Source organism: Asterias amurensis, chromosome 20, assembly GCF_032118995.1.
Source record: "Asterias amurensis chromosome 20, ASM3211899v1".
In the NCBI taxonomy this organism is placed as follows: Eukaryota; Metazoa; Echinodermata; class Asteroidea; order Forcipulatida; family Asteriidae; genus Asterias; species Asterias amurensis.
In genome coordinates this window covers 6303491-6330435 of record NC_092667.1, presented here as the reverse complement: position 1 = coordinate 6330435, position 26945 = coordinate 6303491, and the positions used below count along the sequence as shown (strand labels likewise).

General features: G+C 38.0%; 1 protein-coding gene across 2 annotated transcripts in view; it reads left to right on the top strand.

Moving 5' to 3' along the window:
• The window catches only part of LOC139952498 (uncharacterized), a 35530-nt gene extending 9423 nt beyond the window's left edge, over positions 1-26107 (top strand). For both annotated transcript variants that reach the window (XM_071951642.1, XM_071951643.1), the window contains exons 13-27: positions 344-605; positions 1289-1544; positions 2544-2747; positions 3114-3293; positions 4263-4357; positions 4712-4786; positions 5895-6047; positions 6275-6376; positions 7066-7174; positions 7959-8098; positions 8300-11632; positions 14128-14248; positions 15569-15650; positions 18083-18778; positions 19173-26107. In XM_071951642.1, coding sequence (XP_071807743.1) covers positions 344-605; positions 1289-1544; positions 2544-2747; positions 3114-3293; positions 4263-4357; positions 4712-4786; positions 5895-6047; positions 6275-6376; positions 7066-7174; positions 7959-8098; positions 8300-8543 — 1820 coding nt within the window. In that variant the 3' untranslated portion in view covers positions 8544-11632; positions 14128-14248; positions 15569-15650; positions 18083-18778; positions 19173-26107. The remainder of the gene's footprint in view (positions 1-343; positions 606-1288; positions 1545-2543; positions 2748-3113; positions 3294-4262; positions 4358-4711; positions 4787-5894; positions 6048-6274; positions 6377-7065; positions 7175-7958; positions 8099-8299; positions 11633-14127; positions 14249-15568; positions 15651-18082; positions 18779-19172) is intronic.
• Positions 26108-26945: the final 838 nt, after the last annotated feature.

The window sequence follows — 26945 nt, the reverse complement described above, 5'->3', positions numbered from 1 at the left end:
AGGGTACACATTCAGAAAAAAAGTGATTTTGTGCCGGGCAGTCATGAAAGCAGAGCATATAATTGAACCATGTTAAAGCTTAAAATTCTTGCTGGTGCTGATAAATGCATTCTGATTGTTATTATTATCACAATTGCTGCTGCCTCCCACGAATCCCAGGTTGTATTGTAAATAAGGTATTTCTAGCTATATGGCAGTTAGGTTGTATGGCTTCTGACTGACACTCTTGAACACTATTGACAAAATAGGAAGACTGCCTTGTTGGTTGTGTGCTGGTATGTTAATCCGCAGGTCACAGGTTGAAGTCCTGCTCAAGTAAATTTTTACTTCCCACCACAAACAGATCTAGCCATAGCAACCTCGGAACTGAAACAAGCAACTGAGGATTTGCACGCTTTGCAGAACAGGGCTACCATTACCATGGCAACCCAAGAGATTGAGTCCTCTGCTAAGCTGAAGGAGGGTGCCATGTTGGTACTGGATTTGGAGCGAAGACTGGATGCACGGACGACTGAGCGAAAGGAGAACAGTGACAGGATCAAGGCCCTTGAGGCTCAACAACTTGATTATGATCAGAATTGTTTGGATCTACAGACAACAAGAAGGTAAACAGTTACTCACAATGTTTTACTAAAATGGTCCAGACTCAAAATTGTATCCTTATTTTCTTTATTATTATTATTATAATATTTGTCATATTTCTGGTAACGAAACCGAGGATGCCTCTTAAGTGAACTTAATCACTGAACTTGAGGAAACCTGAAAACAAGGGTGTTTGATATGTGAACCAGAAACACAGGGGGTTACCGCTGCTTACACGACTATTCATGGATCTTTTTCCAATCCCAGTACATTTGACCTAAAGCTCAATGTCCAATCTAAAAGGACAAAGCAATCATGGTAAAATATGTTGTTCAAGGACACAAGTGCCATGACCAAGACTCGAATCCACACTCTGCTGATCAGCGACATCAAAGTTTGAGTCTAGAGCTCAATCCTCATACTCTTACCGCTCGCATTAAAAGTTCCTGATTTGGTGCTGTCTTTATGGACAACTTGGGTTTGGGTTTGAGCTACGTCAAGCATTCTCATGTTTCTAGGCAGCCAAGTGATTCAGTTCACACATGGAATTTGATGAAGTTCTTATATGACGCATGGGGTTATTCATGCAAAATGCATACTTGCACATTCAGAAAATGATATCATTGCCTGTAGAGCCTACTGACTTAACATGGTCTGCATTGATTTCATAAATAAAAGTGTTTTTTTAATTGTGTTTTTCCGGCAGCCGCTGTGAGGAATTACAATCACAAGTAAACAAACTGCAGAGTGAGCTTTCAGAGTCTCAGTCATCCTTGGAAGAAATGACTGCTCAGAAACAACAACTTGAAGAAGAACGGGAGACACAACAAGATGATCTCAATACCGCCCTCTCTACGCACTCCATACTCAAGATGAAATTAAGAAAGCAAAATGTAGCCTCAGACAGCGCCCTCAGGAGCCTGGAAGAGGAGAGGGATGAACTGGCCAATCAGGTTACAGAGGTAAGATCTTGTTTATGAATATTTATAGATCTTGTGCAGTTAAAAGAATTTTAGAGGATTAGGTACCAAAATAGTCACAGACCATGTTTGAGCTGCACCTTGTTTTTAATGATTGAAACAACCGAAACCAGCAGTTACATTTTTTAAGTTTACAGATTTTAAGTTTTCTAAAAAAATACATTCATTAGAGGGGAATATTTCCCCCCCCCAAATTTTTTTTTTTTTCTTGTATGAGCTTCATAGGCGGTAAACTTCAAGAGTAAAATAAACAAGGATATTTTTATAATACCCTTACATCATTGAATGTTTAGCAGCTGTGACAATAACTTGTGTTGTGAAATAAGAAGAGGCTCATTTGGTCACAAACTTGATCAAAACTTAACTGGTTCTATAAGCCACCAAATTAATATTAAAACCACTGTTTTAGAGGAAAATTGGTTTGTTTTAATTCTATAGATTTAAAGCAAACTTGTGAAAGTTTCATTTCAAAAGGTGGTAAATGTAGTTGTTTTAGATATTCTTGAAAATATGGAGGGGGTAATCTACATGCATGAAGAATAACCACATTACTTCAAAGTTAAATGATTCTCAAAACGCCTTAAAGGCACTAGACACTATTGGTAATTACTCAAAATAGATGTTAGCATAAAAGCTTACTCGGTAATGAGCAATGGAGAGCTGTTGATAATATAAAACATTGTTAGAAACGACTCCCTCTGAAGTACCTTTGTTTTTGAGAAAGAAGTAATTTTCATTAAAATGTTTGAAATGAATTCGAAACTTTGGCTGAGGTCACAGATCTCACAATTTTTTATGCTATCAGCAGCCCTCCATTGCTCATTACCTATAAAACGTTTTTATGCTACTATATATTTTGAGTAATTACCAAACGTGTCCACTGCTCTAAGGAAGAGCAATGTTTACATTTTGAGTGATATTTACAATGGTCTCACAGCCTCACCAAGAAAATTTTATTTTTTATTTTTTTATTTGACGAAGGGATCAAAAAATCTGACCAACCTCCAGCAGCAATTAAAGTCTGCACAAGAATGTAAAGTTCTACTCAGTGCCGACAAACAGAAACTGACTTCAGTCATTAACGCAATAAAGGACCAGAGGAAGCTGGACAAGGACAAGCTACAGAGGGCGTTGATCAAAACCGACGAACTCAAGGAGCAACTGGCAGAGGAAAAAACAATGGCAGTGAGTGAAGATTTTTTTTGTTATTTATAGAGGATGGGAAGAAGGCTAATTAAAAAAGAATGTGCATTCACTGGAATACTACCACAAAATCCACACAATGATGTCTTAAATATAAAATTATCCAATCAATAGCAAACATTACAATTATAAAATAATTATAATCACTTTTGTGAACAAGGTTAGCTTCAAAGTTGCCACTAAATTTACAATGCCTGATTTTTTTTCAAGATTTGAACTCAAAATATGGAGAGCTACGCGCACTGCAGTTTTCTCAAGGCACATCATTGTTACTAATTTCTAGGGACACATAGCAAAGGCAAGCCACTTGCCATAAAAAGTTTTCCTTCCACGTTGCGTTTCTCTTAGAGTGATTATCACGCCCAGTTAACCAAATTGACATCAAGAATGGCTACTTCAGCCTCTGCATTGAACGAGGAAAGGTCAAAGGCCACATCCCTCTCTGCAGAAGTATTTACCCTGAGAGACACTGCACGTGAGCAGAAGAATAAAATAGTGGAGCTGACTGGAGAGGTTCAAAATGTACAGGTGATGTGAAAAAATTAATTAGCAAAGATGTTTATTTGATGATTATGACGAGGGAAATCCATTTTGATTGGTCAAGAATTTTTTACAACAATTAGGCCTTTTGACCACTGACAGTCAGCATTATGTGTGCCGGAATTGTCTGGCAAATGCTCAACAAAGTCCATAGTTGTAATCAGAGAACTTTTTAGTCCATTATCAAGTACTGAGTACTAGGGTGATTGATCATTGACTTAGGTCGTCAAGGTACTTATAAAACAAACTATGCCACCCCTAATTCTATGGTTGGAACTAGTTGTCCACTTAGTGGGTACTCTCTAACCAGCCAAAGCACAACAAAACTATGCACACCAGATTAACTTTACCAGCCAAAATACCAACTCACATATAGTGCCAAATGTAACCGGTAAGAAATAAAATGCTAAGCAATATTCTCTTCCTTTATGAACTTGTCCCCTTGTGTCTAAATAAGCAGGTTGACTTAAAGGCAGTGGGCAGTGGACACTATTTGTAATTACTCAAAATAATTATTGGCATAAAACCTTACTTGGTAAGGAGTAATGGGGAGAGGTTGATGGTATACAACATTGTGAGAAACTGCTCCCTCTGAAGTGACATAGTTTTTTAGAAAGAAGTAATTTTCCACGAATTTGATTTCGTGACCTCAGATTTAGAATTTGAGGTCTCGAAATCAAGCATGTGAAAGCACACAAGTTAGTGTGACAAGGGTGTTTTTTCTTTCATTATTATCTCGCAACTTCGACTACCGATTGAGCTCAAACTTTCGCAGGTTGGTTATTTTATGTATATGTTGAGATACCCCAAGTGAGAAGACTGGTCTTTGACAATTACCGATAGTATCCACTGTCTTTAATGTGCTGGTCATTTGTATGTCTGCAAATGAAACTTTGAGCTCTCTGTGATTCATTCACCATGGGGTAATTATATTTTGCATTTCGTTTGATCTTTTAGTTTGCATTGCAGTCTGTAAATCACAAACACGAACTTGAGTACAGCAAACTAGTTTCTTACTCAGAAAAGACGATATCCAAACAGGAACAAACATGGTGAGCTCTTAATAATATTTGGTTTTTGCCCTTAAATTGATATGCCATTTAATACTTTCCTGGGTCCTAAAAGACAATCCAACAGGCATTGGACGATAAACCATATAATATTCTTTATTCTTATTATGCTAATTTAACCTTTATGAAATCATTGCGGTACCCGCTGCTAAAAATCTGGATTTGAACTGCCTCTACTCTCACCCCTGGCTCTTAGGATATTCGTGCCTTTTATCTTAAAAGAGCAGACTGTTGACATGCGGGTTGCCTGCTTTGATAATTGTCTCCGTCATTCATTTAAACATTCCTTGTTTTTATCAATTAATATCTTATAACTAATAATTTCATAATTTGCAGTGGCAGTCAAGAGGAAGAACTGAAGCATGTCTGCAAAGAGAATCAGAAAATGGCTGCAGAATTGAACTTACTAAAGTAAGAGTTTTTTAGATGTTGTACATTAAATTTAAGGTTATTTTTAGGAAGCCATGCAACCTGTAACTGCTGTTAAAGCCAGGGATCACACCCAAGTTTACAATACGACCTGGAAGCAGCACAGGGGTCACCTTAAGGGAATGAAACTTTATTTCAAACATCAAATGATAAACCACAATTGGTTTGGCATAGTGGTCTCTTTCCTCGCATTTTACCTCTAGGTTCAAATCCTGCCAGGGGCACAATGGATTAGGTTTTTATTCCCTACCTGGGCCCAATTTCATGGGTCTCCTTACCGCTGTATTGTGCACTTCAATCATGATGTCCCGCTTACCTGCAAGGGCCAAATCTGTGCACAAGCCCATAGCGTAGAATGCCTCGTAACGTGGAGAAGCCATAATTCGCAGCTAACCTGTGAAATACGCTTGCCGAAAGAACTAAGATTCTGTGCTTGCACAAAGCAGAGCCATGGAATTTGGCCCTGACTGTGTGGGTCTTCCTGGAATAATTCTCTGGGGATTTCCTCCCACAACCAGCAAATATAAATAAAGAAATAAGAGAAAATTTAAATAATTGTTGGTTTATAACATATGCCACCACTGCAGGCAGTTAAATGTCATACAGCAGATACAGCGCTTTTGTGAAGTTTCAACGGCGGAGTTTGATCTGGGCTGTGGGATGTTATAAGTTATCACAAAAGCGCGAATGGAATAGTATACAAAAAAAAATAGCGTTTCTGTGTCCCATATCCAACGAGGCCGAGTTGGATATGGGACGCAGACACGCTATATTTTCCGTATTTCCACGAGCGCACGTGTGCAACGTATTTATTTTCAAGAAAACTTGGCGCGTGACATAGAACACACAATATGATGGTAGTGATATTAGACAGGCAATATAGGTTTTTATCACCACTCCATTCTGCGAATCTGATTGGAGGATTAGCGCGCACTTGAAGATAAAAATTTGTACACACTTCTTGTTCCTATTGATATACCAATCAGAATCGAGGTGTCAAGTTTGCTTGAAGATTATTACTATCATCATTGCTTATCTTGTAATAATCCCAAACTATATTTCAAGCTCTGACCTAATATTCCACCTCCAGTGAAGCCTTGAACAGGAAGAGATCAGACTACAGCCAGGCACTCTTTGCTCTCCATCAATCAGAAATGAAGATTAAGGAAATGGTTGGAGTGATACGCCAACTACAGGGACAGCTTGATATTGAGAAGAATGTACAAGAAGAGCTCAATAAAAGGTACTCACTGCAGTATATGTACAATTGTTAAAAATCTAGAGCCTGCTTTGCTAATTTGCTATTTAATTTAATAGATACATCAACATCATAAATGGTTTGTTGACCCATTTTGGTGTACCTCTCAGAAATGGTTTTAGTCATCAGTGGATTTTACGTCATCAAAAACTTGTTTTTGTTTAGGTTCTTCACTGATACCAATCATCCCTTCTTCTTCTTTTTTGTTGTAGCCATGATTACCGAGAAGCTGAGATGCAGAAACTAAGGAAGATGAAGAAGACTGATCAAGACAAGATGGAACAACTCCAAAACACCATGAAATGCAACACCAAGTTAGTCACTTACTAAATCTAGAAAGTCAGTTACTTTGAGAATGGAAATTGTTCTGTAACCCCTTGTTTACACTTGTAATGATAAAGTCATTGTGAATTGTCATTATAGTCTTTCAGACAGACTCTGCTAGGTTTGAAGCGTCATACCAAATTGTTTTGCATTGATACCATAAGTACTTTTGGTTGGTAAGCAGTTTGCAACATTTAATCTATATTCTTGGCTTTAATAATATTCAGTTCTATTATGTCACTTTTCACACCTGAATGGTGTCTCAAAAAGCTCCTTATTTTGCCTTCAAGTAGGCAGAGAGCTTTGTTTAGAATCCAAACTCCCACTACATGTATATGCTGTGGGGTGAGCTTGAGACACTGGGACAACCCCCCCCTTCTTAAAGTGTACTGCGTTCTTTTAAATATGCATTACACTAAGCACATGTCTTGCTTAAGGATAGAACAGGGACACAAACCCATACTCTGAAGAAGAATAAAGCAAATTAATTTTCAGTATAAGCTTGCATGTACATTCACATGCTGGAGCATTTTTTCAGTAATCTCAGGTACTGATGAGACTACTCAAAAACTACAACTATTGAAAAAACTGCTAATGATGAATGCAAGGTGGTACCCTTTATTGTGATTCCTGTCTTCTGTCTTGTGTTTCTTTTCTATTTTTGTGTTGTTACTGACAGGATTGAATTGCAACACATTAAAGCGGAGCTAACCCGAGAGATCTTCAGCAAGATTGAAACCTCAACACCTACAAAACAAGACAGGGATAACACTGACAATACTTTCAAGGTAATTTACTTCTCTATGTAGCCTGCCCTTTAGTTTAGTTTGATCCTATTTGGACAACCTCAGCTTAGGGACTAATTCGTCAGGTATAGGTCACACAACAAGCAAGTTTGGCATCTACACATAACTGGCTTAGGGTTAGGCTGCAGTGCAGCAGCCAGTCACTTTTCCTTCTGCTGTCTAGTAACCAATAGAGAGTATTCATTTTGACATGCAGAGCCGAGTGAATAAGAATGACGGACTTGAGTTCTGGTTCTTCAGATCAACAGACTAACGGTGTTGGTTTGAGTCTCAGACATGGCACTTGTGTCCTTAGCAAGACACTTAAATTTCAGATAGGACGTTAGGCCATAGGTTCCATATTGTGTAAAGCACGTAATAGAACCCAGGGCACATCATAAGAGAAGAGGTTCGTCCCGGTGTTTTCAAATTGTCTGGCTGCATATTGCGTCACTTTTGTTAATTGGTCTTTCTGGTTAAGTAAAAGTAAAAAAGTATAGGCAGTTTCCTGCAATATTTGTGACTGCTATGGGCATTTCAGTAGAATCCAATTGTAGCCGATAAAGACTTGTATGTGTATTATACAGAATAAGTAGTCGTCACACAGCTGACAAGATAGTTTTAGACAGTGAGCATGTTTTGTGTGATGTAACATACCTATGGATTTGTTTGGCTCATTCTGTTGTGTGAGTCATGAGTTTCATCTCTTGTAGTCTGTTTGTAGTCTGTTTTGGATTTTTTGTGTTTGTTAAAATATTGAAATGAGAAAACTATTTTCCACATGCAGCTGCAAGAATTGAAGGGCAAGATATCTAAGCTTGAAGGTCTTCGCTCCGTGGATAAACTGACCATAGCCTCACTTAATGAAGATGTACAGAAACTGCAGAAATTACTTATTAAGCAGAGATCTACCACACTTAAACACAGGTGAGTTTCCTTTACTGCCAAATTTGTACATTTGTCATTAGATGAAGTTAGGATGCGGTTCCAAGCGGCGGTTTCAAACCTGTGACATGAGTTTTGAGAGGATTTTCAATTGCGATGCAGAGAAATTCGCTTTGGCAACTCATGTGAAGTATGATTCAAGCTTTATCTGTTTTAAAATGTATTGTTTTTTAATCAATAAAGACCACATGGGAAGCCACGCAAAGATGACATCCAAGCAGCGCTTGCAAAAGCCCATGTGAGGGCGCTTTCCATGAGTATGGCAGAAAACTATCGTACGCAGTCACCGCTATTTGAGAACTCTGATCTCCTGTTTGCTGACTCAAACAGCGCATCATCAGCCAAAAAGATGCCAAGCTACAGTTGCTGGGATACAAACTTATCGGATTCTGGGACTACCTGTAGCAGTGATGAGTTTTCATCATGATAACTCAGCGGATTAAGGCACAATGACAGAGTGATTCCCACACCTTTAATCAAACATGTATTACCAAATTTGTTGTTGAACATATGATGGTGAAAATTGATATAAATGTTATTATCAATAATATGGCGTTTAGCGCTCAAATTTGTCACTTATGTCAATCCACCAATATAACCCCTGGTCACTGGGCCATTAATACTACTCCTTAAAGACACTGGACACTATTGGTAATTGTCAAAGACCAGTCTTCTCACTTGGTGTATCTCAACATATGCATAAAATAACACACCTGTGAGAGTTTGAGCTTGATTGGTCGTCCGAGTTGCAAGATAACTATGAACGAAAAAAACACCCTTGTCACACGAAGTTGTGTGATTTCAGATGCTTGATTTCGAGACCTCAAATTCTAAACTTGAGGTCTCGAAATCAAATTCGTGGAAAATTACTTCTTTCTCGAAAACTATGCCACTTCAGAGGGAGCCGTTTCTCACAATGTTTTATACTAGCAACCTCTCCCCATTACTCGTTAACAAGTGAGGTTTTATGCTGACAATTATTTCGAGTAATTACCATTAGTGTCCACTGCCTTTAAACCATCCTTCAGGATTATACAGCATGTTTAGCCAAAAATGTAGTGCACTGCACTAAATCTATCACAAAAACTATTCCTGCCCCGGGTAAAGAAAAGCAATTGTTGGTGGGGGGGGGGGATGGGGAGATGATTGATAAAAAATAAGCATGAATGTGTACCAGTAAATTAGTTCTCTATTGACATTTTTAATTTGGAAACTTTTTGGGTGCCACTAGTTGGCAGCAGACTAACCAGGTAAATCAATTGTTCTTGGATATTGTGCGTAAGCCCAGAAGTATGCTGCCACCTATTGCTCGAAAATATGTTGTTGTTTCTTGGGTCTAATTCCATTTGCTTAAATACAGGAAGCTGCTAAGACAAATAAGTGCAAGAATAGGGTTACCAGTCAAAGTACAAGTCCACATCTTACGGTGCTTGAATCCTGGTCATTTTTCGCTAAGCAGAAAAAATGTTGAGCACTGTTTGGTGCTGAAAAGCAGCTCTGTGAAATAGTTTTTTAAGTGACAGTGCCCTTTGCAAAATGAAAATGGCCTTGCCCTCTCCATGATGACATTCCAAACCTGGCCTTCTACTTTTTCTACAGGTAGCAGCTCTGTAAAATGGAAATCACACTTTAAAGCACACAGCTTCCCCTAAAGTTAAACAGTTCTATGAAATAAGGTCCACCTGCTGGAACACTTCTTCACCTGCCATGGGGCTACATCCATTTTAATAAACAAGATACAAAACAAACTTTATTAACATTAGGGCCCAAATTCATAGAGCTGTTCAGAAATAAGCTAAGCAAAACAAAATAAGCTAAGCAAAACAAAATATAACCAGAATAAGAATACCACCAGTCAAAAACATTGTCACATGTACAGTTTGGAATTAATATCTGGCTCGTTATTGCTAAGCAGGAAATTTCTTAACAATATTTTATGAAATTGGGCACTGAGTTAAAAATATTGATAGGAATATTGTCACGAGTATATCTACTCCTTCAATGCTTATATTTACTCGTAGATATTCAATATTTGTACAACCAAATTACAATTTAATTCTTGTAAATAAGGCATCTTTAGTATTCACTATATTCACCAGACATTATGAATGTCTTTCAACAAACATAACAAATTCTTACGAAATGTTTCCACTTTTAAAAAACATTAATTGACATCATATCAGCTTTCAAAGTGCTTGCCACAGAACAAAATTGGAATATATTGAAATATGACAATGGAAACAAACAAAAATAAAAGAAGAGAGCTTTAAATGATTTAAATATAAACAGGTGTTTCTCCTCAGTTTGTTTAAATAATGTGTTGGGTTTTGTTTACAAAAACTCTTGAGAGACAATCTTTTTAAACTATGCCCTACCTTTAAAATCAAATTTTTGTATTCATATTCAGGGCCCTAAATAAGAATGACATTTGATTTTGTTCAAGGGATCACTTTGAAATTGTTCCTAATTTTGTTTTTTGTAAAGGTTCATTGGTTGTGTTTACCTATTTAATCTCAGCTAGTCCATTTAATATCTCCAAAAGAAATCACAAACATGAGGCCGGTGTTTATTATGACATAGAAAAAAAATGTTTGCAAAATAAACTTCTGAAAAATAAAAATGGTAATTCATTTAACTCGAATGGGATTAAACCTGCGAACTCCTGATTAATATGCCAGTACTTTACCAACTAAGGGATTTATTACAATCATTTTTGTTTTAATGAATATTGTACTCAATTTTTCTTGCACAGTAGCCGGGGAAACTTCGTGTGTGTTTGGTGGGCCTTATGGGTGGGTGTGGTTTTAAAATGATTGAATATTCTCACCCACGTGCCACCCCCTCTAAAGTGTACCACCCCCTCTAAAGTGTACCACCAGCAGTAATAATAATAACCGGACACTTTTTTGTTCACAAAGTTTATATTGTTCCTGCAAGTCAGTTTTAATTATCGTGAAGTATAATCGGTGTTAAAATAATTAAGGCCGGCCACAGTCAGGGCATGGTCAGGGTCAGACAAATAAGGTACGAAGTGACTTAACTTGGGTACGAAAAGGACTTTGTGTATACGAAGTGACTTGGGTTCGACAATTTGGGTACGAAGTTGGGCACTTCGCAGTGTGTGGCAACTTTCCTTGGAGAGGGCGGGAATATCACTCCGCTTAGAGTTATTATCACACAGGGATAAGAGCCCTTTGCCTCCAAATTGTGATATATTGAACACTTTAAAGTTACATCATTCATAAGTATTACTCTACTTGGACAGAAAATGTGTGTAAACCATTTGTTTTAACTTTCAACATAACAAATTGGGTACTATGGTGCATGCAGGGTGTATGTTTATGCGAAAGACATGCACACCAAGGTGAAATTTGGTCACTATAACAAATGGCATTTTACGTACACACGTGCGAACGTTTTCAAGTTTCTTAGGCGACGGCAAATGTCCCCAAATTACATGTTTTTGATGCATTTGGACAAGGTGGCAAGTTCAACAAGAATTGTAGAACAAAATTAGTAAGTAACTGTTGCTTTTTGAACATGAAAATAATAATAAAATTATGTGTTTTTTCGTCGTCGAGTGTGCATAGCGATTTTTTTCCCAGCTCAGTTGCGGCAGATCAACAGTGGGCGCTGTTTGCGCGGATTTTGCCATGAAACAAATATATCGAAGCGTCTTTCGTTATCATATGTTTTCGTTCCCAAACTTTGATTCCCGTTTACCGCGAGATTGTGCAAGCTGCACCGATGACAGAAACTATGTAGTTTACTCACAGGCTGTATTTTCATCACGCTTGATCATACTGAGAATAAAGTTTCCTGTCGTTGGTTATACTCAAAAGTCAACTCAAAGTCAAACATTTATAAAACGATTGATTTTTGGGACTACATTGTAAGTTCGCGATGACTAACGACTAACGGCAAGAATGCCAATTGCAGCACTGTACTCAAAGCCATGCGCACTTGGGCTCACACTATCAATTGGTACATGTATCTTAGGAGGTCCTTTTTTCGAGGTGTCCCTTAAAATGGTGGCAAATCTTTTACCTCTCTGTGCACGACGTAAACCGTCCCTAGATAAAAATTGTGTGGTTTGATTTGCCAAGCAAAGAGTCTCCTCTCCCTTGACCAAAACTTAGAAACACGTAAGGCTCCACTGGTTAGTTGCACTTGTAAATGCAAAAAGTTTGGTATTTTAGGCATTCAGGCAGGTTAAAAAATATGTCATAATGTTGAGGCCATATAAAAATATTTGCCCACCGAAAAACTTTCATCAAACACCGGTCCTTCTACTTGCCGTCAACTCGCCGACTTGCCGCCAACTCGCCGTCAACTCATTTTCGTGCTATCAACTCATTAAATTTACATGAAAAATCTATAAAAGGAGCACGGAAGTGTTAAGTGTGGGCTAAACTCCATATTTTTCATGGTTTTCGGTAAAAATTCATACACAAAAATGACTTTGTGTTGATAAAAAAAAAACAATCATTGACATCTTGATAATTTGACGGTTTTGCTGCTTTGAGAAAAATTTTTCATGAGAAAAAAGAACTCAATTTAATTCCGAAATATGACCCAAAATTCTCTTTGAGCTGATACTTTACAGTTCTATGCTTCTTTTGTGGATTTTAAATGTTTATTGGAAGAGTTGACGGCGAGTTGACGGCGCAGGTGAGTTGACGGCAAGTAGTAGGACCCTCAAACACTATTTCAATTCACAATTCATGATGATCAAATCGTGTAACTGAATATTTTGCTGAGCATTCTGGAAAAAAAATACAGACTAACAGAGGCTTAAAGAAGCCATGTGCCTTATATTATTTTCTAATACTTTTGGAGATTTTTATTTTTTAACCCTCATATCAATATTATTATTTTTAATTAATATTAAAATTTAAGCATCAGCTTGTTGATTCAATTATCACTGTTTATTTATACGCTTTATTATAAATATAATATTAAGAAAGAAAAATAATAAAAAATAAAAAATAAATCAGATTTGAAAGGCAGTAATTATTCACACTTTTTATTATTATTATTATTATTTTTTTTTTGCAAGTTACCATGGTAATTTGTTAACATTTAATAAAAAAATATATTGAATAAAATAAAGACAACTGCTAGCTATAGAGTCATACACAGAGTCTCAAAGAACCATTGTAGTCACTGCAGATGTTTCTTCCATGTATGGCTTCACCGGGAAACCATACTTTCTTGTTTGCCGTGAAAATAGGAAAAACTCAAAACAAATGGGGCCAGTTGAAGTCATCAAAGTTCTGTGTGTGGTGTGAACACTTCAATGTCCATCAAGTTTTAGTATATGTTTGCATACTTCATATTAACAAATGAAAATAATTAGGGCATCGGTTGATGTATGGCATCATTATTTTTTTCCCAATTCAAAGAAAAAGGCATAATACCGTGAAAACTGGTAACTGAGGATACATCATCTGAGGAAGTATTTCTTCCGTGGATATATTTGTTACCTGTTAACTCATTGAAGGGGTAGTAAGGGACATTAGGAATTTATGAACAGAATTTGAACTTCTCAAAACAGGTAAAAAAAACAAAAAAAAGTAGTTAAATTCTGGTTCGCATTTGTAAAGAACCTTTATACCCAGGACGCCAGTGCAATGGCTCTGACTGACGTCCTACCAAGGCTAAGTTGCATGCCTGATTGTAGCTGTTGTGTCTCATTGTCATTCGCTAGGTAGCTCTATGATCGCAAGGGCAAGGCGCTGATGAAAGCCATCTTTCTGGTGGGGGGGGGGGGGCACAAATAAGCATGGTCTAAGTTCACTGGCATAGTTCAATGGCCATTTTAGGCCTAAAATAATAAAAAAAAATCAAATGGGGGTGAGTCCAGCATTTTTATCGTTTTTGTGGCCTAAAATTAAAAAAATCACAAGGAGTAAGTCTAATTTAGGCCCAAAAGTAACAAGGGGAGTTCTTCAATTTTTCTCGGTGGCAACCCCTTAATTTTCATTTCATTACAACTGTTCTTTCTGCAGATTGAGTATTCCAGACGAATCTCCAATCACCGAGGCTGTCCATTACACACTCAACAGAGATGTCTCAATCTTTCAATGTTGAAGCCTCACAGACTAATCTGCTCAACGTCCTGACATAAAGGTATGATTCACAATAATATTCCTGCAGCCCTGATACTTTGGCTTAAGAGGTAAGGCAGTTTTGCCTTGACTTTTTGTAAAAATTTAGGGCACCAAGGCAATTTTCATGAATTTCAAAGGACATCAAGGCAATTTACAAAGTTGTTTTTCCAATTTTTCCAATTTCAATGGATTGATTCATATAACCAATGATCATGCACTAACCCATTGAAAAAGAAAGCATTCATCTAACTCAACAAAATACACAAAATAAAGAACAAATCTTACAATACACTATAAAATAGTAATCTTGTTCATACGGAATCCTACTATTGGTTATGCACATTGTGTAGTTTTTCGTAGAGAGGCTAAAACTCTCACGTAATTGCTCTATTTTGACACAATGATGAAGAATGAATGCATGCATGCGGTGCACGACGACTGCTGTACATTACCTGCACTAAAGCATACAGCTTTTTGGGGAAAACGTCTTTCTCTAGCATGCACAGACACGTTGAGTCTTTGTCTCAAGGCGTTTGTTGCTGGTTCGCATAATTTACCAATAGAGGGTGTTTAATATCACACTATCGCATTGTTCCGAAACGCCCTCTAGCGTTCAGTGTTTCTTGTATTTTGTTGTCGCATGCAAAGAACAACGACTAGCGGGCCTGAAATCTGCTGTTGTGCATTACGTGCATGAAACTGGGTTCTTTTTCTTAGCATGAAATTTACCCAGACATCGGGACTTTTCGGCATATTTTTGAACTTGGGACATCGTTTAATATATATTCGGGAGGAAGGGCATGGCGGCAATGATGAGTTAAAGGGCACGGGAAAAATTGCCCTGAAAAAAATGGGTTTTTAAGGGCATTGCGGCAGTCGGTAGGGGTATCGACGGCAATTGCCGTCGTGAAGTATCAGGACTGTTTCTGTGTCAGGTATTAAAATAACCAACGGGACCCACAGCAATTGGCTGAGTACCCTGTGCTTTTGTAGTGGTGCCTTTTGCAAAGTTTCAATACAAATTTACAATCACCATTCTCCGCTTGAATGGCAAGCGCCGAACTTCTGTGTAAGCATAGAGTACCTAGGCAGGCGCCCAAGCCAAAATAACCTAATGACCAGTAAAATGTGCCAGACGTAACCGCAGAATTCCCCTCGTTCTGTAAGCGCCAATTCTACGCTTACGGTTCCGAATAAGCAGAGCCAAGAAATTGGGCTCTGTTGCGTTGAATGTTGAACCAGCAACTATTTGGAAATTCTGCAGGACCCCACCAGTAAATGTTAAAATTTGTACTCATTCCTTCATGTTTTGTCAACTTCTACCCTTGAACTAATGCAGATAAAGTGTCAGATCTTCAATCATGGTGGCTGTCCATCACACTAAGCTGAGATGTCTCAACCTATCAACAATGAGACAAGGGGTAAGTTAGTAGTTTTTTCAAATTTGGGTCTAAAATTTTAAAAATCACACTAGGTTAGTCCAGCATTTTTTGCCATTTTGGGCCTACAATTGAAAAAAATCACATGGGGTAGAAGGTCCTGCATTTTTAGCCATTTTTGGCCTTAAATTTTTACACCATTTTGGGCCTAAAATAAAATAAAAAACACAAGGGGCAAGTCCAGCATTTTAAGCCATTTTGGGCCTGAAATTGAAGAAATCACGAAGTGGAAGTCCATCATTTTTAGCCATTCTGGGCCTGAAATTGAAAAAAATCACATGGCGTAAGTTTAGCAATTTTAGCCAGTTTGCACCTTAAATTGAAAAAAAAACAGAAGGGGTAAGTCCAGCATTTTGGGCCAAAAATCGCAAAGAGTAAGTCCAGCATTTTGGGCCAAAAATCAAAACATCACAAAGGGTAAGTCCAGCGTTTTGGGCCGTTTTGGACTTAAAATTAAAAAACCATTGGGTGTTAAGTCCAGCCTTTTAAACCATTTTGGGCCTGAATGTAAAAAACTTATGGGGGTAGGGTAAGTCCAGCATTTTTAGCCATTTTGGGCATTAAATTAAAAAATCACAGGGGGTAACTCTACCATTTTTAGCCATTTTGGCATTAAATTAAAAAATCACCGAGGGGAAGTCCAGCAGTTTTAGCCATTTTGGGCCTGAAATTAACAAAAAAACACAAGGGGTAAGTCCAGCATTTTTAGTCATTTAAAAAAAAATTTTAAGCCAGTTGTAGCCATCACAAGGTCCAGCAATTTTAGCCATTTTGAGCATCAAATTAAAAAATCACAGGGGGTTAGTCCAGCATTTTTAGCCATTTTGGGCCTGAAATTAACAAAAAATCACAAGGGGTAAGTCCAGCAATTCTAGCCATTTTGGACCTGAAATTGAAAAAATCACAAGGGGTAAGTCAAGCATTTTGGGCAACAAATGGAAAAAAAATCATAAGGGGTAAGTCAAGCATTTTGGTCCCAAAAGTGAAAAAAATCACAAGGGGTAAGTCAAGCATTTTGGGCCAAAAATTGAAAAAAATCACAAGGGTTTAGTTAGTCCAGCATTTTTAGCCATTTTGGGTATTAAATTAAAATATCCCAGGGGGTAAGTCCAGCATTTTAAGGCATATTGGGCCTGAAATTAACAACAAATCACAAGGTGTGAAATCCAGCATTTTTAGTCATTTTTTTTTTTTGCCATTCTTGTAGCCATTTTTAGCCATCACAGGGTCCAGCATTTTAAGCCATTTTGGGCATTAAATTTAAAAATCACAAGGGGTAACTCCAGCATTTTTAACCATTTTGGGCATTAAATTAAAAAATCACAGGGGGGTAACTCCAGCATTTTTAACCATTTTGAGCATTAAATTAAAAAATCACAGGGGGGTAAGTCCAGCATTTTTAGGCTTTTTGGGCCTGAAATTAACAAAAAATCACAAGGGGTAAGTCCAGCATTTTTAGCAATTTTGGACCGTAAATGTAACAACATCACAAGGGGTTAGTCCAGCATTTTTAGCAATTTTTGGACCTTAAATGTAAAAAAATCACAAGGGGTAAGTCAAGCATGTTTAGAAATTTTTTTCTGACATTTTTAGCCATCACAAGGTCCAGCATTTTTATCCATTTTTTGCGTTAAAATAATAAATCACAAGGGGTAAGTCCCGCATTTTTGGCCATTGTGGGCATTAAATTAAAAAATCGCAGGGGGGTAAGTCCAGCATTTTTATCAGTCAATTTTTAGGCATTTTGGGCCTGAAATTAACAAAAAATCACAAGGGGTAAGTCCAGCATTTTTAGCCATTTTGGACCTTAAAGCCATTGGACCCTTTCGGTACAGGAAAAAAAAAAAGTTCACAGATTTACAAATAACTTACAGGGTTTACAGAAGGTAATGGTGAAAGACTTCTCTTGAAATATTAGTCCATGAAATGCTTTACTTTTTGAGAAAACAGTAAAACAATATAAATTCTTGTTAGCGAGAATTACGGATTTATTTTAAACACATGTCATGACATGGCGAAACGCACAGAAACAAGAGTGGGTTTTCCCGTTATTTTCTCCCCTCTCCGATGACCGATTGAGCCTAAATTTTCACAGGTTTGTTGCTATATATATAAGTTGTGATACACGAAGTGTGGGACGTGGTCAAAACTGTTTACCGAAAGTGTATAATAGCTTTAAATGTAAAAAACATCATAAGGGGTAAGTCCAGCATTTTAAGCCATTTTGGGCCTAAAATTGAAAGATCACAAGGGGTAATTCAAATTTAGGCAAAAAAATAACAAGGGGAGTTGTCAAGTGTTCACCTTTTCTCGGTGGCAACCCTTAATAAACGTTGGGGGCACAAATTTGCGTCCGTAGCACCAGAGAGGGTTAAATTTTTACCCATTCCTTCATGTTTTGTCAACTTCTACAGGTGAACTAATGCAGACAAAGTGTAAGATCTTCAATCATAGTGGCTGTCCATCACACTAAAGCTGAGATATCTCAATTTATCAATGTTGAGACAAGGGGTAAGTTCAATAATTTTATCAAATTTGGGCCTTAAATTGAAAAAATCACACGGGGTAAGTCCAGCAGTTAATCAAGTTTGGGCCTACAATTTTAAAAATTCACAAGGAGTAAGTCCGACAGTTTAATGAAATTTGGGCAAAAAAATCACAAGGGGTAATTCCAGCAGGTTTATTAAATTTGTGGCTTCAATTGAAAATTGAAATGAGCAGGTCCAGCATTTTTATCAAATTTGGGGCCTCAATTTAGGTAAAATCACAAAGCAGTTTTTAATAAAAATTTTGGGGCAAATGTAAATTGGTAAGTTGAGCAGTTTTCTATCAAGTTTGGGCCAAAACAATTATCAAATCATAAGGGGAGGTCTAGGCTTGGATAAAATATATAAGTAAGAAAATCTATTTGTCAACGTGGCCACCCTTTGTTTGATATTTACAGTCTCTTACTCATAATTTCTTTCTCATGCCATTGTTTCCCCCTGTATATCGAGTAATCTTCAATCATGGTGGCCGTCCATCACGCTGAGCAGGAATGTCTTCATCGGTCATATTGAAGCCTCCCAGAGTCGACAGCACTACTCGACTATGACATCTCACATCTGAAGGTACGATACATGATTGAAATAGAATCATGAGAAGTGTTTTTAATATATGGCAGCTTCAGGCCTTGAACTACGCTTCTAAAGGTGCACAGCAATTTTCTTCTGGTAAGGGGCACAATTCCTAGGAGCAAAATGTAAGTTTGTAACTGGACCTTGCAAAGGGCACCACAGCAAAAGCACAGAGCATTATAGCACAGCTGTGGATGCCGTGGGTTAGTTCAAGACCTTGTCATTTTTTAATTTTAGTCCTGAATTTCCCTCACTGCTTACCCCATAATATGGTGTGTTTAATCATGAACAAAAATGGGTTACACATTCTGCAGTTTTGTATTTAGTGGTTATTTCTATATCATCCAAGGTTTTAAATCTTTTCTTGTTCTTTTTTCACCTTCTACAGATCAAAATCCAGACAGAGAGTGTCGGATCTCACAAGGAGTCGGCGTCCATCACCGCTAGAGATGCACAACCTTTTTTTAATTTGTAAATATCTGTATATTATTTAGTTAGAACTTAGTTAGAATGAATTGAGTGGTGAATCGCTTACCTTTTGTTGTTGTGTGGTGAATTGCTGACACTTTTTGTTGTGTGGTGAATCGCTCACACTTTTTGTTGTGTGGTGAATCGCTCACACTTTTTGTTGTGTGGTGAATTGCTGACACGTTTTGTTGGGTGGTGAATCCCTCACACTTTTTGTTGTGTGGTGAATCGCTCACACTTTTTGTTGTATGGTGAATCACTCACACTTTTGCTGTGTGGTGAATCGCTCATACTTCCCTCTATGTGATTGTCCATACTTCCCTTGTGTGGTCAATCATCAAACGGACACTTGAAACGTCAAGGTGCATTGTGCAGTGAATTGCTGACACTTTCCTGTGTGGTGAATCACCCACACTTTTTGTTGTGTGGTGAATTGCCGTACTTTTTCTTGTGTTGTGAATCGCTCACACTTTTTGTTGTGTGGTGAATCGCTCACACTTTTTGTTGTGTGGTGAATCGCTCACACTTTTTGTTGTGTGGTGAATCGCTCACACTTTTTGTTGTGTGGTGAATCGCTCACACTTTTTGTTAGGTGGTGAATCGCTCACACTTTTTGTTGTGTGGTGAATTACTCACACTTTTTGTTGTGTGGTGAATCGCTCACACTTTTTCTTGTGTGGTGAATTGCTCACACTTTTTACTGTGTGGTGAATCACTTCACTTTCTGTTGTGTGGCGAATCGCTGACACTTTTTACTGCGTGGTGAATCACTCACACTTTTTACTGTGTGGTGAATCACTCATACTTTTTGTTGTGTGGTCAACCGCCCACACTTCTGCTGTGTGGTGAATCACGCAAACATTTTGTTTTGTTTTTGTTGTGTGGTGAATTGCTCATACTTTTGTAGTGTGGTGAATCACTCACACTTTTGCTGTGTGGTGAATCACTCACACTTTTGCTGTGTGGTGAATTGCTGACACTTTTTGTTGTGTGGTGAATCACTCACACTTTTGTTGTGTGGTGAATCGCTCATACTTTTGTTGTGTGGTGAATCACTCACACTTTTGCTGTGTGGTGAATCACTCACAATTTTTGTTGTGTGGTGAATCACTCACACTTTTGCTGTGTGGTGAATCACTCACAATTTTTGTTGTGTGGTGAATCGCTCACACTTTTTGTTGTGTGTGGAATCCTCATACTTTTGTTGTATGGTGAATCACTCACACTTTTGCTGTGTGGTGAATCGCTCATACTTCCCTCTATGTGATTGTCCATACTTCCCTTGTGTGGTCAATCATCAAACGGACACTTGAAATGTTGTCAAAGAAATGTTTCTTTCACGATTCAATCTCATTCATTTAGGTAATTCCAGTTTGTTAGGCGTGTGCTGATGTATGGAGTTTCACACACTTGGTTGCCATATAGTGGAGCCGGATGGGACTTTTTTCCCCAGAGGGTATTAGATAGGCGGGGTTTTCGCCCATCTCATACATCAGCAATAGCAGCCATGCAACATCTAATTTTTATGGTTTTGGTTTTCTTAACCATTGAAAAAAAAAAACACAGTACAATTCTTGCTGTGCCTGAGTTTCTGGAAATGTTATTTCTTTTAACAAAATATAGAGTTGCATGGCTGAAATAGGAGACACTTAAGTGTCTAAATTCTTAGAAGTCAAACAAAATTTGATGTAATATTTCCTGTTTATTTATTAGTTAGCTAAATATTTGTGCAGATTAGCCAAGGTTTCAGTGTGTGCCACACTTCCTTTGTGTAGTGAGTAAGTGACACATTCCCTTGTGTTACCCTGAGTTACTCGCACTTCCTTTGTGTAAGGAGTATCTGACACTCTCCCTTGTGTTATTCTGAGTTGCTCATACTTCCTGTGTGTTATGAGTATCTGACACTTTCCCTTGTGTTACTCCGCGTTGCTCATACTTCCTTTGTGTAATGAGTAACTGACACTCTGCCTTGTGTTACTCTGAGCTGCTCACACTTCCCTTGTGTTACTCTGAGTTGCCCACACTTCCTTTGTGTAATGAGTAACGGACACTTTCCTTTGTGTTACTCTGAGTTGTTCATTTTTTCCTTGTGTTACTCTGAGTTGCGCTCACTTCCCCTGTGTTGCTCGGAGTTGCTCACACTTCCTTTGTGTAATGAACAACTGACAGTTTCTTTTGTGTTACTCTGAGTTGTTCACACTTCCCTTGGTGTTGCTTGGAGTTGCTCACACTTCCTTTGTGTACTGAGTAGCTGACACTTAATATACTTAAATAAGTTGTAAATCATATGTAATATTTAAGTTAAATGTACGAGTTGCTCCTACCAAAAAAATGAGACCATTCAAAAGACTGAAACTGTCAAAAAAGAAATGACTTTTCTTTTCAAGCGAAGCCATTTTTTGTGTCATTGACCAAACTTAAAAAACAAAACTTTTGAAATCTCAGTAAACCTTTCAAAAACTAATATGACTTTTCTTGCAAGTGAAGCCATTAACTTTGTTTTATTTACCTAAAATAAAAACAAAAATATGGAAATCTCAGTATCTTGCAGAGATACATGTATGGGAATTTCTATCAAAAAGAATTGCAAAATTCATTACTTTTTTAATATTTTTTTTTATTTTATTTTAAATGAAAGACACTTGGAAGATATTTCGGAGCTTAGAAAATAGCACAATTTGTTTATACAGTTTCTTCATTTTTTGTTAAATGTTTAGGTTTCTTTTTAATGAATTTTTCAAGATTTAAAACATGGACTCATTGTGTAGGAGCAACTCATTGTATGTTTGTTAGGGCCTCATCCAAACCCTCTGAAAAACTCGCAGAGTTGTGCAAACACCTGTGCCTGTTGGTGGACCCCCTCGGCTACCTGGAACAAGTGGTGGTCCTGCTGGCCTGGGTGCAATGTAAGGTATGTTCTCTGTTCACTGAAATTCAATTTGATGCACCGCTAGTGTTCTCCTTCACTGGTGTAATGCCTTGTAAAATTTGACGAGCTAGAGCGAGCATTTGTGGAAGCATGCGTTCATACTAGGGCCCGAGCTGGAAGCTAGTGGTTGGTCCCTAAAAAGTTCTGGTCGGCAAGATCCCTCAAGACGTCGGGATGAGGGCCCCTTATAATTTAGCCTTTTGTTGGTCACGTCATTCTTTTGTTTTTGAGTAAACAGGTTTGTACTGGGGATCCTTCGTGATCATCAAAGGTGCCTTGAGATGTCTTCCCTTGAGCCAATGGAATCTGGACTTGGTGGATGACGAGGACTTCTATTCAGTTGATGATATGATGGCTGGAGAAACATGTTCTGCTTGGTCATGCCACTTCACATTCAAAATATCTAGTAAGAACACCAATTTTATTGCCTTTTGATATCAAAGATGACATTGGATTTCTATAATTTATAGTTGTTTTGTATTGGTTGGTATTAGAAGAGTTCAAAGGTCAGTTCTATGTCATGGTTCTTAGGGTCTGGTCATGGTCAAATGCAAATCACTGCAGGAAATTACATTTTAAATGTTCAAAGCCATCAAATTTTCAAGTCGCCATCCTAAACAGAACGTGTGCATAAAAATGTATACTTAAAAATCTTGGGACAATTCCCCTGGTGTGGCGTATTCTCTACACTTTCACCTGTGTTTTGAATTACCCATAGTTCCCCTGGTGTGGCGTATTCTCTAACCTTTCATATGTGTGATGAATTAACCATAATGTCCCTTGGTGTGGCATTTTCTCTACACTTTCACCTGTGTTTTGAAGTACCCATAATTCCCCTGGTGTGGCATTTTCTCTACACTTTCGCCTGTGTTTTGACTTACTCATAATTCCCCTGGTGTGGCGTATTCTCTAAACTTTCACATGTGTGATGAATTACCCATAATTCCCCTGGTGTGGCGTATTCTCTACAGTTTCACCTGTGTTTTGAATAATACCCATAATTCCCCTGGTGTGGCGCATTCTCTACACTTTGACCTGCGTTTTGAATATTACCAATAATTCCCATTGTGTGGCATACTACACTTTCACATCCATAATTCCCCTGGTGTGGCGTATTCTTTACCATTTCACCCGTGTTTTGAATTACCCATAGTTCTCCTGGTGTGGCGAATTCTCTTCACTTTCACGTGTGTTTTGAATTACCCATAGTTCCCCTGGTGTGATGTATTCTCTACACTGTCATGTGCTTTAAATTACCCATGCTTCCCCTAGTGTGGCGTATTCTCTTCACTTTCACATGTGTTTTGAATTACCCATAGTTCCCCTGGTGTGACGTATTCTCTACACTGTCATGTGCTTTGAATTACCCATGCTTCCCCTGGTGTGGCGTATTCTCTTCACTTTCACATGTGTTTTGAATTACCCATAGTTCCCCTGGTGTGACGTATTCTCTACACTGTCATGTGTTTTGAATTACCCATAATTCCCCTGGTGTGTCGTATTCTCTTCACTTTCACATGTGTTTTGAATTACCCATAGTTCCCCTGGTGTGACGTATTCTCTACACTGTCATGTGTTTTGAATTACCCATAATTCCCCTGGTGTGGCGTATTCTCTTCACTTTCACATGTGTTTTGAATTACCCATAGTTCCCCTGGTGTGACGTATTCTCTACACTGTCATGTGTTTTGAATTACCCATAATTCCCCTGGTGTGTCGTATTCTCTTCACTTTCACATGTGTTTTGGATACTTCCCCTGATGTTGGATTCCTGTAACTTATAGTTGTTTTGTATTGGTTGGTATTAGAAGAGTTCAAAGGTCAGGTCTATGTCATGGTTCTTAGTGTCTGGTCATGGTCAAGTGCAAATCAATGCAGGAGATTACATTTTAAATGTTCAAAGCCATCAAATTTTCAAAGCATCATCCTTAACAGAAAGTGTGCATAAAAATGTATACTTCTCTAAAATCTTGGGACAATTCCCGTGTGGCGTATTCTCTACACTTTCACCTGTGTTTTGAGTTACCAATAATTCCCCTGGTGTGGAAATTCTTGATACTTTCACCTGTGTTTTTAATTACCTATAATTCCCCTGGTGTGGTATATTCTTGAAACTTTCACCTGTGTTTTGAATTACCAATAATTCCCCTGGTGTGGTATATTCTTGAAACTTTCACCTGTGTTTTGAATTACCCATAATTCCCCTGGTGTGGTATATTCTTGATACTTTCACCTGTGTTTTTAATTACCTATAATTCCCCTGTTATGGCATTTTCTCTTCACTATCACCTGTGTTTTGAATTCCCCATAATTCCCTTGTTATGGCGTATTCTATACACTTTCACTTGTGTTTTGAATTACCCATAATTTCCCTGGTGTTGCGTTTTCTTTATACTTTCACCTGTGTTTAAAATTCCAAAAATTTTCCTGGTGTGGCGTATTCTCTTCACTATCACCTGTTTTGAATTTCCCATAATTACCCTGTTATGGCGTTTTCTCTTCACTTTCACATGTGTTTTGAATTTCCCATAATTCCCCTGTTATGGCGTATTCTATACACTTTCACCTGTGTTTTGAATTACCCATAATTCCCCTGGTATAGCATAGTCTTTACACTTTCACATTCGTTTTGAATTACCCATAATTTCCCTGGTGGGGCGTATTCTTTACACTTTCACATGTGTGATGAATTACCCATAATTCCCCTGGTATGGCGTTTTCTCTTCACTATCACCTGTGTTTTGAATTACCCATAATTCCCCTGGTATGGCGTTTTCTCTTCACTTTCACGTGTGTTTTGAATTGACCATAATTCCCCTGGTATGGCGTTTTCTCCTCACTTTCACGTGTTTTGAATTATCCATAATTCATCTGGTGAGGCATATAATTTAAACTTCCACATGGGTGATGAATTACCCATAATTCCCCTGGTTTTGCGTATTCTCTACACTTTCACCTGTGTTTTGAATTACCCCAACTTTCCCTGGTGTGGCATATTCTCTTCACTTTCATGTGTGATTTGAATTACCCATAATTCCCCAGGTGTCGCGTATTCTCGTCACTTTCACATGTGTTTTGAATTACCCATACTTCCAGACAAGTACTGTGGTCTTGATTAATCTTAGCCGTGTTGTAAAGTTTAGTCGTTATGGTCAAAGTCGGTCTTTGTGAGGAAGGTAGAAGTTATATAAATCCAATGTCAACTTTGTTATCATTTCTTGGCAAACAAATAGTGAGAAATTGTCACTATTCAGCTTACTAAAACTGTTCATAAATTTGCCGCATTAGCGTCAATACGTCTAGCATTTTACTTGAAGCTTTTGGTACAAGTTATGTGATTTACACACTAATCGACTTTGTTTTAAGTCAAAGTTGGTCAAAAATAAGTTTACTTGTAGTCATTTTGTTAATTGACTACATCTGAGTGTCCAAATTGCAGCCCCATAAAAAGCAAGGGGGAAATTAGTGGCCATTGCAGAACTTGTTTTTCCGACCAGCACATCATCATCTGGATAGAAGTCGTCATCATCTGTCGAGTTAGGATCCCATTGGAACAAGCGTTGACAACTCTTGACACCACCAGTGCGGCTTGGTTGCAAGACAACAATCGGTGAAATCTTTGGCCCTTGAGGGCACCAGTTCATTTAAGCAAGCAACAACTACCTTCTGCTCAACACTTGCGTTTAAAACACAGCGCAAAATTGCGTCTAGCTCGTTATATTTTGTGAGACATTACAACATTGAAGTAGAAACTAGTAGTACATCTAATTGAACTTCACTGAACAGAGAACATATCAACCATTGCACTTAAAGCCTTTAGGTCATCACAAGTTCCAGGTGGCCGAGGGGGTCCACCGACAGGCACAGGTGTTTGCACGACTCTGCTTTTTTTTTGGCCAAATTTTTCAATAAAAAATTGAACATGACTCTCCTTGTAACTTGTGTTTTATTTGCCTTAACCCTACCCCCCCCCCCCCCCAATTAAATACTGAGGGCCCACCTTATCCTGGTGGGACCCTCAGGCTGTCATTTTTACCCACAATACAATTGGGTGCGTATATAAGTTGCTTTTAGCAAGTCATTTTGCGCAAGGAAACTCCTATAAAATTAATACGCACCCAATTTATTGCATTGTGGGAAAACATGGCGGCCAAGTAGACGAGTCAAATAATGAGACAACAGTTACGAGTTCAGACAAATCAACTAATGGTTGACTTGCCCATAAAAAGCATAAGCATTTATTCTTGTACATATAAAATAACACTCTTAATTTAAATAAACACACCAGGCAAAATTTGAACAAAATTGGATAAAAATGCAAGGCTATAGCCTTGTAGCACTTTTTGGCAAAATTTGAGCAAAACAAAGACTTGTTGAATTCTCAGGCAAAATTGGATAAAAACACAAGGCTATAGCCTTGTAGCACTTTTGGGCAAAATTTGAGCAAAATAAAGCCTTGTTGAATTTTCAGGCAAAATTGGATAAAAACGCAAGGCTATAGCCTTGTAGCACTTTTGGGCAAAATTTGAGCAAAATATAGCCTTGTTGAATTCTCAGGTAAAATTGGATAAAAACGCAAGGCTATAGCCTTGTAGCACTTTTGGGCAAAATTTGAGCAAAATAAAGCCTCGTTGAATTTTCAGGCAAAATTGGATAGAAACGCAAGGCTATAGCCTTGTAGCACTTTTGGGCAAAATTTGAGCAAAATATAGCCTTGTTTAATTCTCAGGTAAAATTGGATAAAAACGCAAGGCTATAGCCTTG